Below are 12398 nucleotides of genomic sequence, written 5' to 3' on the forward strand. Positions count from 1 at the left end.
GTGGCACTGGCACAGGGGCTGCAGCCAACGTCATTTTAGAGTTAAATGTACCCTAAATGTTCGGGTTTAAGGCTTAGGGGTTTACCTATTTCTGGTGGTGTTGCTCAACAAAACATGTGAGTGCTTGAGGAGCTCCTTTGCTCCCGTGTGGGGCTGGATCTGTGCCTGGATGAGCTGGGTTGGCTGCAGAGAGATCTGCCTGGTATTGTTAATTTAACCTTGGTAAGAAACAGCAGCAGCATTGCTAAGAGTGATTTATGTTGTAAATGGATCCATCTCGTTGGGTGTTCAACATGGGAGCCATAAACCCTTCGTGCAAGGGTAGAAAATGTCTGTCCTCCACTGGCAGTATCTCATCCCCCTGGCCTGATGACATATAAATGCTGTATTTGTCCTCAGCCCTCCCTTGTGCTGCACAAAGGGTGATTCTGCTGGGTTTGGGGTGCAATTCAACACTAACAGCACCATCTGCTGTCCGTGCCAGTCGCCATCCAGCTGCCCGTGGAAATCTCCTAGGAGAGAAGTTCTGCTCGGGAAAAAAACCTAAAGAAAGGTTTCTTCTGTTCTGCTCCCTTCCTATTGTTACTTCGTGGGGGTTGAGATGAATTAACAGCACTTTTTGTGAGCAGCCCACAGAAATGAGTGTGCATTTCATGCTGGGTCAGTGGAAAGTTGAAGGGGCAGCTGTGGCAGGGAGTGGAGCTGCCCAGAGTGGCACAGCTGCAGCAGGCTGTGCTCTTGTTTCCCTGCCTGCACATTCATTCCCCAAAACCCAGCAGTTCTTCAGCTTCAGACAGAATTTTGGCTCAGAGATGCTCTGCTGTTGATTTGGGAGAGGAAATCTTCAGTGGTGCATCACCAGGGCGCTTCCCTCCCTCGAAATTGGTGTATAATTACACTTAGAATTTAAATTCTGCTGGATGGAGGTGCTGCAGAGCCTTTGAGCCAGTGTGTGTTTTACTTGATGAGAGCAAGATCAATTAACTCTGATTAGCTGGGGCTAAAGCAGCTCTTGCCATAGTGGTGATGCTGAAATGGAGGCTCCAGGTACCATTTGATGCACTCCAAAATAATCACTGTGTGTGTCTGTGGGAATAAATACAGAGCCTGAGCTAAATGCTGCCTGGGATGTTTTCAGTAGCTTTCCAGAGGAGCTTAATTTGTTTGCATAAATAAATGTCAACTATCATGCAGCTTTTCAAAGGATTTGCTTGTTTGGCAGGAAGAGAATTGTAGGGCAGGATCTCAGTGGCCCTGCAGAAATGAATATTTCTATAGAGAGCAGAGAAAGGTGCCAGCCAAATTCTGTTGTAATTCCTGTTGATGGTGTAGCAGAGCTCTGTTTGCAGGGGAAGGAGCTCTCCTGGAGCTCAGCAGTAAGGAATGTGGGGCAAGGAAGGACTTCTCCCTCCTCAGGCCTGTTGGGTCTGTAGTTTCTCATTTCTCTCATTTAGCTCAGTCACACATGATGAACAAATGGATATTTTCTTTTTGAACCCTGCTGCTCTGTACCAGGGGACCTGCAAAGGGCTTTTCTAGAACCCATCTTAATGTAAAGGAGTTTTTGTTGCCCCTGGGGCTCCTCTTGTGGCAGTAGAAGATGTTAAAATACCAACTTCAGGTTTAGCCACTACCCCTGCACCACAGAGAGCCACTGCCTGCTTGAATCTTGAATTCTTAAAATAAAACTGGGAAGGAAGTGCAGGCCCTTGGTTTCAGTGTTAGCACATCCCTGATTTGCATTCAGCCCTGCTCTCTGAGGGTGTCACAAAACCAGCTGCTAAGCTAAGCCTAAAATTCCTGCCCCTCCTTCCCAACACCTAGGAGCTGTTTCACCTATTCCCGTGTCCCCAGGCAGCAGCACAGAGAATTTATTTGATATTTTACATTTGCCATCTCTCCTCGGCATGGTTTGCACCACGTTTCCTGCTGACTGTGGCAGCTCCAGATGGTTTCAGGGATGGCCTGGGGAGGCTGGGCTTGGCTGCAGAGCAGCTGTGGCTCAGCCCAGCCCTCTGGCACCCAAACTAAACGTGCACAGGATGGGAGCCGGGAACGAGCTGAAATTAAACCTGACCTACACAACCCAGCAGCAGGTGTGAGGCTGGGCTGAGTGCAGAGCTCACCCCTGTGTCCTGTTTCCCTGCAGGTTGGGAGCCGCAGGGTGATCCAGTACGGAGCAGCCTTCATGCTGCTGCTGGGCATGGTGGGCAAGTTCAGCGCGCTCTTCGCATCGTTGCCCGACCCCGTGCTGGGGGCTCTCTTCTGCACCCTCTTCGGTAAGGGGCTTTGGTGTTTGCTGTTTCTGAGGAATATTTGATCACAGGAACCTGTGTGCTCCTCCAGACACGCTTTGGGTAGTGAAAAAGAGGAGTCCTTTTGTGCAAAAGAATATCCAAAACACAAAGCGAGTGTTACCGGCTTGCTTTACATTCAGCCTAACAGGAGGAAATCTCCAGAGAAAGGAGTGACATTTTCCTAGCAATCTACCAAAATCTTCTCTTTCTGGTTGCAATTGACTGTGGTTTCCTGGTGCACTGGTTCTCAGGTTTGCTAGTTTCTAAACATACGGACTGAAAGCAAGAAGAAGAAAAAGCAGTTGATGTGCTATTAACTTTGCACTTTTCTGACAAACCATTCCTAATGTACTGGGAGGTATCCTTCTGGGATATTTTTCTGGGTTTTTTTTGAAGAAAAAGACTTACCTGAAAGCTGGTCTTTGGGGTGTTTTGTGTTCAGGGATGATCACGGCCGTGGGTCTGTCCAACCTGCAGTTCATCGATCTCAATTCTTCTCGGAATCTCTTCGTGCTGGGATTTTCCATCTTCTTCGGGCTCGTCCTCCCCAGCTATCTCAAACAGAACCCCCTGGTCACAGGTACGTGGTCCTGCTCCTCCACATCAACATTTCTGCCTTGTGCTCATGTGGAAAATCCATCAGGTACAGAGGGTCAGGAAGAGGAACCCCAAATTATGGAGGAAAAACCCAAATTACAGAGGAAAAACCCAAATTATGCAGACAGGAAAGGCTGTAGGTCCAGACAAGCTCTGTGTGTGTTCAGAGGAGAATTCTTTGGGAGGCTGAGACCTGCAGGGAATGTTCCAGTGGGACACAGCTGAAGCTTTCCTGCTTTCTCTGGGTGCATTTCAGCAATGGAAGGGGGCAGTTAGCAAGTGGGCTGAAGGAAAACTGAAAGGGTTTTGTGAGCTCTAAATGGTGCTCAAAGGTTAAGGGGAGACACCAAGGCAGAGTTGGGAAGGTGGGGAATTGTTTGGGGGCTGAAAGTTTCTGTCACTCAGACGTGTTCTGGGTGTTCATTTTAATGAATTCCCTTGCAGACTGTTAGTGGAATTGTAGCTTTGAGGAGTTCCCTGGGAAGGTTTTCTGTTTCCATGTGACCCTCAGCAGTGCTCACGCCAGTGTATGTCACCAGGGATGGACTCAAAGGAAATGTTTTACTGCTTTGGGTTTGTTTGGGGGTTTTTAAACAAAGTATTAACTGACTTTTCTTTCCACTATGCCTTCAGACCAGGATTTAAGGGCATATCTGTCCTGCAGTAAGTGGTTAGAAAAGCAGATCCCTCAAGCTTTATGTGGTTAATGCAGTGTTCTTCCACAACTGGGGCTGTGAATCCTGGCCCCTTTGATAAAGATTTATAAAAAGAATTATTTATAAAAGATTTATAAAAAGAATTATTATTTATTTAAAAAATAATTACATAATAGTTATTATTTTAAAAATTAGGATTTTACAATCTGAACGTTTCTGTTTTGCACTCCACGGTTTCCTGCTTAGCTCAGATTAGTTGTGTCTGCAGTAGGAACTGAAGTGCTGCTTGGTGACATTTCCGTGAGCAGCTGGCAGTTCCTGAAGTTGCATTTTGGGGAACAATGTCCCGCGGTGGTGCCCTGGGGGAAGGTTCTGCACCGACCCCCAGAGCCCTTCCTGAGCAAAGCCCTGACTGAGCTGAGGCACGGCGTTCCTGCTGGGCCTGGGTGGGGATCAGGAGGACGTGGCTGGTGAAGAAACCCAGCAGGTTTTCCCTGTTGCTGCAGGAATAGCAGGCATTGACCAGGTGCTGAACGTCCTGCTCACCACAGCCATGTTCGTCGGGGGCTGCGTCGCCTTCGTGCTGGACAACACCATCCCAGGTGAGGCCTGAGCCATGCTTCCCTGCAGCACTCCCTGGGGAAAGAGAATTCCCTGGGGAAAGGCAGCATTGCCTGGGAAAGGCAGCATTCCCTGGGGAAAGGCAGCATTCCCTGGGGAAAGGCAGAATTCCCTGGACAAAAAGCAGAATTCCCTGGGTAAAAGGAGCATTCCCTGGAGAAAAGCAGCATTCCTTGGGGAAAGGCAGAATTTCTTGGGGAAAGGCAGAATTCCTTGGGGAAAGGCAGAATTCCCTGGGGAAAGGCAGAATTCCCTGGGGAAAAGCAGCATTCTCCAGGAAAAAGCAGAATTCCCTGGAGAAAAAGCAGCATTCCCTGGGGGAAAGCAGAATTACCTGGATAAAGGCAGCATTCTCTGGGAAAAGGCAGCATTCTCTGGGTAAAGGCAGAATTCCATGGAGAAAAAGCAGAGTTCTCTGGGTAAAAGGAGAATTCCATGGGGAAAGGCAGCATTCCCTGGATAAAAGCAGCACCCCTTGGGGCAGAACACCAGCAGGAGATCCCTGCTTTTGGGGCTGGCTGTCCTCACAGCAGCAGCAGAGTCCTTACAGCTGCCCTCCCTTCCCAATTAAAATCCCTGTCAAACCCTTAAAAGAGCTGATAAAAACCAAACCAGTCTCCAGGAGACAGAGTAAAAACTGTCTCCACTAAAACTGGCTTTGAGATCCAAACCTGCTTCTGGTCAAGAGGAAGAATTTGCCTTGTAAATTTGCTTTTGTAACTGGAAAAACTTCCAGTTACAAAATGAAGCAGATAATGTGGTTTTCCCTTTTTGAGGAGCCTGGAAGATCTTCCCAGAGCTTTGCTGGACTTGGTGGCCGAGCCTTGGTGTTTCCTTTCTTCCTTCAGGCTCTGCTTCAGGCCTGTGTGTCCATAACAAGACACCCATGAATATTCTCCTCCCTTTTTTTTTTGATTTCTAGGAAGCCCTGAAGAAAGGGGAATATTTTTTGAATATTCTCCTCCCTTTTTTTTTTTTTGATTTCTAGGAAGCCCTGAAGAAAGGGGAATCCGGAAATGGAAGAAAGGGGTCGGTAAAGGAAGCAAATCCCTGGATGGCATGGAGACGTATGATCTGCCTTTTGGCATGAACTTCATTAAAAAATACAGGTGTTTCAGCTTCCTGCCCATCAGCCCCACCTTTGTGGGATACACGTGGAAAGGCTTCAGGAAAAGCAGTAACTGCAGGAGTTCAGACGAGGACTCAGAAGCTACAGTATAGCCTTAGCTGAAATTATATTACCTAGTTGTAGTCAAAGATGTATTTGCAGTTTCTTGCTGATTAAGAAGCATTAAAATATATGTTTTGTATATCTGCATTTAAATTCTGGAACCAGAGCTGAGACGGATTTAAAAAAAAAAAAAAAAAAAGCTTTTCCTGCTGTGGGTGGTGGGAGCCAGGTCTAGTGTCTCTGGGGCAAATCCTGCTGATTTTGGGAAGTTGGAGAGAGCTGTGCACCTAACTGTTTGGTTTTAAATGGTTTTAGATGGAGGTGAGGAGGGAGGTGCTGCTGCACATTTTTCGTTTTTATGGTGGTTTTATTGAAGACCTCAGTGTTGGTTCCGCCAGAAAAGCTGAACCTTGGAGAAGGAGAGGGAGGGAAAAAAAGAGAGAAAAGGAAAAATATTTCCTTCTGATCATGTCAAATGCCATGGATGATGTTCTGCTGCTCAGTGGTTTGCACATTCCATGTTCTCAGCGCCCTGGAAACCGGGCTCAGCTGATGCTGGCGAATCATGAGAGTTTCATTCTGAATTATCTGTGGTTCCAGTGACACATGCAGTGCTCAGACAGGAAGTTTCTGGAATAACTTTGCCTTTGAAAGCCGTGACTGGCTGGGCTGGCTCAGTTCTACTGACAGCTTTGTCATTTCTGAGCATTTGCTTTCCCCAGCAGCATTTCCTTACGGGGACACACGAGCCTGGGGAGTTCCAAGGATGGGAAACCTGAACTCACACAGGACCTGGAGGCAGCGTTTCGGTTCAGTGCCTGTGTCCAGCAGCATGGTTCCTGGCCAGAAATGCTAATTAGCTGAGCAGCTCCAAGCAATTAACAGTTGTTCCCTGCAGGGAAAGCCATGTGCTCCAAGCGCTTGGCTCTGAGCAGGGTTTTTTGGTTTTTTCGGTTTTTTTTTTTGCTGATGGCTCGCTCTTCTCCTCTTGTGGGGCTTCTCCAGAGGCTGATTCCTGCTGGGAAGGGGGTTTGGGACAGCAGAGACACTGCACCTGCAGCCTCACCCACCGGATGGGTTCACGGGTATTGGGTCCAATCAGGGCACCGCTCAGATTATTCAGATTATCTTTTTTTGTTTCCTGGAATAGTCTCAGCTCTGCTGTTATGTGGGTGTTCACGCTCATCATGCATTCATGATTAACAGTTTTATTCCTGTTTAATGTTCTTACTATTGCAAGTTAGTTTTAGACTTCAGTGTGGCCCCAAAAGCATTTTCAGCTGTGGAGATCATCAGGGAAATGTTGTGTAATGTAATTTCAAGGCCAGTAATGCTCTACGGTGCTTGCGTTTTGTATTCCTGGAAAACCATACCAGTAGATCCTGTAACCCTCTGATCTATTTATCCAAGTTTGACTACTGGACAGGAGCACAGGAGCTCTGTTTTCTCTGAGTCTGCTCCCAGGGGAATTTGTTCTGGGTTATTGAAGCATGGACGGGTTGGGGTGGGGAGGGCAAGGACAGAGCTTGACGGATCAGTACTGAGTAGTGTAGAGTGGGAATGATTCCGTGGATATCGTTCTCAGCATGCCATGGCTGTTTCCAGAAACTGTTTTCCCCCGCTTTTCCCGTGTCCAAGCATGCCTTTGTTCCTGCTTCCCTCGGGGAACTTTCAGTAGTTTGCAGTCTTGGTGTCAGTGGGACTCGGAGCTGGTCGGAAGAGTCGTTGTGTAGTAGACGAGGTTGGTTTGCCTGTGAAACAAAAGTCATTTTTGCTCGTTTTTCAGTGTTTCCTCTCCAGGGAGCGAGGTGTCGGATCCCCACACCCACTGCACGCGGTTTGGGTGTGGGCACCTCCAATCAGTGGCACGGAGCTTCCAAATCCCCCAGCTTCCTGTGCAACCAAAGACACATGGCAGGCGCGGAGGGGTTAAAAATACCCATCCAGAAGGAGAACAAAAGCCACCTCTGGTGGCTGTGCAGCCCGAGGGCTTGTGGTGATGTCACATGCCAAAGTTGGTTATCCTGTAAAAGTGGAGAAAGGGAGGAAAAGCTTTTTAATTTCCAGCTAACTCCAGAGCAAGGAGGGGATGGGAGCAGTTTGTCTCTCTCACCCCGCTGAGGGAAATCCGGGTGAGTTCTCAGTGGATGTTCCCAAGACACTCCAAGTCCCAGGGCAGCAAATCCTGGATAAACTCTCTCTCCTCCCTGGAGCAGAACTCCCCTCCTTCCCCACAGCACTCTCCAGGCAGGTGCAGTCCAGTTTTCTGTTGGATTTAATTCTTTTTGTGGTTCATGCCCATTCCCCCGGCCCCTGCCCTTGGGAGCAGCTGGAATTGGGGTCAGTTTGGATCCCAGCTGGGCAGGGGGGACAAATCTCCACCCTGTCCCAGGGTGAAGGGTTAAAGGTGAGCCCCGGGCTCTGGAAGGACCCCTGGGTGTACAGGAAGGGCTGGGCTGGGGTGAGGCTGGGAAGTTTTGGAGTTTTGGAGTGAGGAGCTTTGAGTGAGTTTTGGAGAAAGGAGCTGCCCTGTCCCATCCTGGGGCTCCTGGAGCCCCCCAGGGGAAGGGGAGCAGTGCTTTTCTTTGGGGGTGAAATCCCTGAGTTCACCCCGGGTTTGTGAAGGTGCAGGGGGAATTTTGGACCTTAAATCTTTCCCTTCTCCTGGTCCCTTCTCCTGGTCCCTTTCCCAAGTGGCCGCTGTGAAATTCCAAATTCCAGGGGTTTGGGTGCCCATGCCCAGCTGCTGGCAGAGGTGGAGAGAATGGAGCTGCAGGTCTGGGGAGCATTAAATTCCAAATTCCGGGGGTTTGGGTGCCCGTGCCCAGCGGCTGGCAGGGGTGGAGAGGATGGAGCTGCGGGTCTGGCGAGAATTAAACATGAATTGTGTGTGCCGGGGCCGTCCAGGTGCGACCTGACTGCCGATGCAATGCTGGATTTCCCCCTCTCTCCTTCCCTGCCTTTTCCAACAGCCAAACTCCGAGTACCCAGGGAAGGTGGCAGCTGAGAGGTGAGTGAAGAGGTGATGAGAAGTTTCAACCAGATTTGGAGAGGGAAAGGCAAATATTCATGGTAGAAATCTCATTTTGTCATATCAGAGGTGGCATCAGTGTATACAAACAAAGTAACTTGGGACTTTTGTAATTGATATTCTCTTGTATTTTTTTTAGGTTCAATTAAGGGTTCTTGCTGACATGTTGAAACACGTTTTCTAAAGCAAATACTTGCAAATTATGCCTATAGAAATTTAGGTTTCGTAGCTGACAGCTATGACTGATCAACGTTGTCATATTGGAGGGACTTCACCACGTACCTCGCTCAGAAAGCTCAACCTTTTCAACCCCAAATTTGCTTTTATTGCCTTTTAATACTGACTTGAAATATGACAACTTGGTTTGTACATGAATATTGCAGTATTTTATTTCCATATATTAAGAAAATAACATTTCCGCTCAGGATGACGGCGGCGCTTTTCCTGGGAGGGAGTGGTATGAGTGTCATGACAATGTCATGTGATGGTAGAATTTCTTCATTGACGAATCTATAGTGGTTGTGTATACTTTATTTACCCATCTTTGTGTTCCTACCCAAAACTGGAGGCTTTTGTTGTTTCCTCCCTGCTGAGCCCTTTGAGGCACAGAATTGGAGAAGAACCCTCAGCGGGGCGCCCCAGTGAGCGTGACCCGTCACCTACACCCCAAAAGTGTGGAAATCCTGACGTTTTGGGCATAGACAGCGCTGCAGGCACTCGTGCTGGCAGACCCCCTTGTCTGCTGCTCGGGCTGAGCCCTTGGCTGCCTCACCCCACCTGAGCAGCCCGTGCTTGCAGGGCTGATGTGTGAGACCAGCATGACCTCCACCTTGCTTCTTCGTGGCCTTCTCCAACCAAAATCGGCTTTTTTCTCCCCTTTTCCTTTCCTTTTCCGAAGCAGGGCCGGTGGGGGGGGGGGGGCCCTCCTTTTTTGCAGTTTGTGTTTTTGGGGAGCTCCGGGTCCTGGAGGGGCTCCCAGGGCTGGCTGAGATTTGGGATGGGTGTTTGAGCCACCCCGAGCGTTCCTGGCTGGAATTCCCGCTGGGCTGGGGCTGGGCAGTGACATCCAGGGCGGCCTCTGCCCTTCCCGTGCTGCCAGCCCCAATAATTCCTGCGTTTGTCTGTTCAGAACAACCTCTGGCATAACAAACTATTGACTGTTCTTAGGCGGTGGGGATAAATTTCATTTTTTCCATGACTTTTCATGACTGACTTTGGCTGTAAAACTTTTTTGTTCAACAGCAAAAGTTTATTTTGGGGAGGGGTTTGTGTTTGGTTTTTTTTGGTTTTTGTTTTTTTTTTTGTTTTTGTTTTTTTTTTGTTTTTTTTTTTTTTTTTTTTGTTTTTTTGTTTTTTTTTTTTTTTTTGTTGTTCTTGTTCTTGTTCCAAGATGTGTAATTCTTTCATGGATCTTTTTTTTTTAATTCCTTTTTTTTTCTAACATTGCTTCATTAAAAAACTAAATATTTAAAATGTAATATTTGGACCAGATGTTGTGAATAATAGTAGATAAAGCTATTTTATTCTGTATTTTTAAAGCTGTTCAGTATAAATAAACGCGGGCATAGATGCAGTGTTTGTCACAGTTCCTTCGGTGGCGAATCGCGGAGTTGGAGGATCCTAGAATGGTTTGGGTTGGAAGGGAAGGATTCCTCCCTAACTGATGGGTTTCTTCCTAATGGATAATTAATTTCAGGATGCAGGTGATGGCAAGACCCACCCCAGAGTCTTCGGGGCAGGTGCTGCCAAAAACCACAACCCCCAGGTGTCTTCGGGACCTCCCAGCTCATCCCACAGCTCCCACCACGGGGAATTCCTGGATTTGTGGGGCAGAGGCACGGATTCCTGGATTCCTGCCCCTTTCTTGGGATTCCTGCCTGTTCCTGGGATTCCTGCCTGTTACTGGGATACCCTTCCCATTCCTGGCATTCCCTGCCCCTTCCTGGGATTCTTCCTGGGATTCCTGCCCCTTCTTGGGATTCCTGCCTGTTACTGGGATGCCCTTCCCATTCCTGGGATTCTTCCTGGGATTTCCTGCCTGCTCCTGGGATCCCCTTCCCGTTCCTTTTGGTTCCTGCCCATCCCGAGGTTCCTGCCCTGGGCTGAGGCACCTCCAGGTCCCCCTGTGTGGATGAAGGAGCCGAGTGTCCCCTGGGCTGTCCCCAGCTCCCCTCATCCCCAGCCCTGGAGTGAGCTCCTTCCTGCGATGTCAAATTCCAGCTTTAACCCCGGAGCAGCAGCGGGGCCTGGGAGCTGGGAACACTGGCTGAGGGAGCCTCAGGTGTCTGCAGCCCTCTCCTGGCTCTGGGGGCACCCCAAAACTGATCCTGGCTCTGGGGATATGGGGACACCCCAAAGCTGCTCCTGGCTCTAAGGACACACCAAAACTGATCCTGGCTTTAGGGACACCCCAAAGCTGCTCCTGGCTCTGGGGACATGGGGAGCCCCCTGCACCTCCCCAAACTTGGATGTGGCCCATGGGTGAGAGTCCAGCAGTGGTGGAGTGGGATGGAGCTAAAACAGCAAAACATCCCCCAAATCCACGGCGAGGGGCTGAGAGCAGCCGTGGGAGCAGGGCCGGGGATTCCTGAGCACTCCAGCTTTGGGTCTGTGCTGAAATCCTGATCCTAATCCTGGCTGATCCCTGTGCTGCAGCTCAGGCAATAATTGTCTTTTCTGCTCGTGTCTCACCCAAACCAGCATCAACCCAAGGTGGGCAGATCCTGGGCAGGAGCCCAAAATCTGGGGATTTTCAGAACGACCAGAACGCCCCCACCTAGGGGTGGGAAAGAGACCCGGGGCAGGAACAAGGAGGGGCTTTTCCAGAGCCACGTCTCTTCCCCTCTGTCCCAGAGCTCCCTGAAAGCTCTCAGGTGCTCCCAGTGTGGATCCAAGGGCAGGATATTGCTCTGAATTTACTGGCAATCACCTGGGGAGGGGGGGCTCACAGCTGAAATCATGAGAAGCTGCAAGTAGGAAAGAAGGGAATTTTGGCTGCTTGCTTTGGCTGGGGGGAAATAATGAAATATTGGTGCTGGTGCTTTATTCTGGGGCCTGGCAGGAGTAAATCCATCCAGCTCGTGGTTGAGAAGGCACCTGCTGTGGTCCCTGCGTGGTGTTCAGCACGGCAAAGCTGACTCAGCCTGCAGGACAGGTACTGTGACATCCTTTCCATCTTTCCTGGGGGATTTTGGGCAGCCTGGAGGGGTGGGAGTTCTGTTTTCCTCCCGCAGATCTGTGCTCACCCCACTGTGGAGGCGGCAGCAGCTGCAGGGAGCCCTCACAGGGCAGGAATGGGTCAAATTCTTTTTATTTGGGAAATAAATCCCCCCTTCCAGGCTCCTGCCTCCCCCCACTGCCCGTGCACTGGTGGCAGTGAGCAGGACATGGCAAAAATCAGGATTTAACCCCAATTCCACAGCCAAGATCCCCCTGTTCTCCTGCAGGTGCCCACCCCAAACCCCGGATTTATTTTTATCCTCTTTGCATCCACCCCACGAGCTGATGGTCAGGGGAAGCTCTCCCCGTGTTTGGGGCCGAATCTCTGGGGTTTGGGGCCAGCTCCATTGTCCTCTCTTCCCACCACAAAGGGCCTCTCATCCCCGCCAGCCCTCGGGATGCTGCTGGAATATCAATCCTGACCCGGCCCCGCTCACTTTTGCCGAGTCAGTGCTTCCCTGAGCCAGATGGCTCCTCCAGAACTTCTCATATTTTACACAGAAATCCAAGAAAATCTGGGAAAAAAGGCCCATTCCAGCCTGTGCCTGCAGAGAGCCTGTTTGGCTCAAGCAGCTGCTTTGATTATTTCTTTGTTTTGGGGTTGTTGTTTTTTTTTTTTTTTTTTTTTTTTCCTTTCGTGTGGGCTGTTTCTAGGCAAATTCCTTAAAAAGAAAAAAAGCCCAGAGAAGCCACAAAGCACTGGGAAAGGTCAGGGGCAGACAAAGGAGGAGGGACACGGCCGCTGCTCCTCTGGAATACTGAACACCCACAAACTCCCACATAATTTCCCCAAACTCCCACAAACT

General features: G+C 49.5%; 1 protein-coding gene across 2 annotated transcripts in view; it reads left to right on the plus strand.

Moving 5' to 3' along the window:
• The window catches only part of SLC23A2 (solute carrier family 23 member 2), a 52710-nt gene extending 42764 nt beyond the window's left edge, over positions 1-9946 (plus strand). For both annotated transcript variants that reach the window (XM_053966448.1, XM_053966449.1), the window contains 4 exons: positions 2150-2279; positions 2740-2877; positions 4057-4152; positions 5160-9946. In XM_053966448.1, coding sequence (XP_053822423.1) covers positions 2150-2279; positions 2740-2877; positions 4057-4152; positions 5160-5392 — 597 coding nt within the window. In that variant the 3' untranslated portion in view covers positions 5393-9946. The remainder of the gene's footprint in view (positions 1-2149; positions 2280-2739; positions 2878-4056; positions 4153-5159) is intronic.
• The last annotated feature ends 2452 nt before the right edge of the window (positions 9947-12398 follow it).

The sequence above is a fragment of the Vidua chalybeata genome, chromosome 28 (assembly GCF_026979565.1).
Source record: "Vidua chalybeata isolate OUT-0048 chromosome 28, bVidCha1 merged haplotype, whole genome shotgun sequence".
NCBI lineage: Eukaryota > Metazoa > Chordata > Aves > Passeriformes > Viduidae > Vidua > Vidua chalybeata.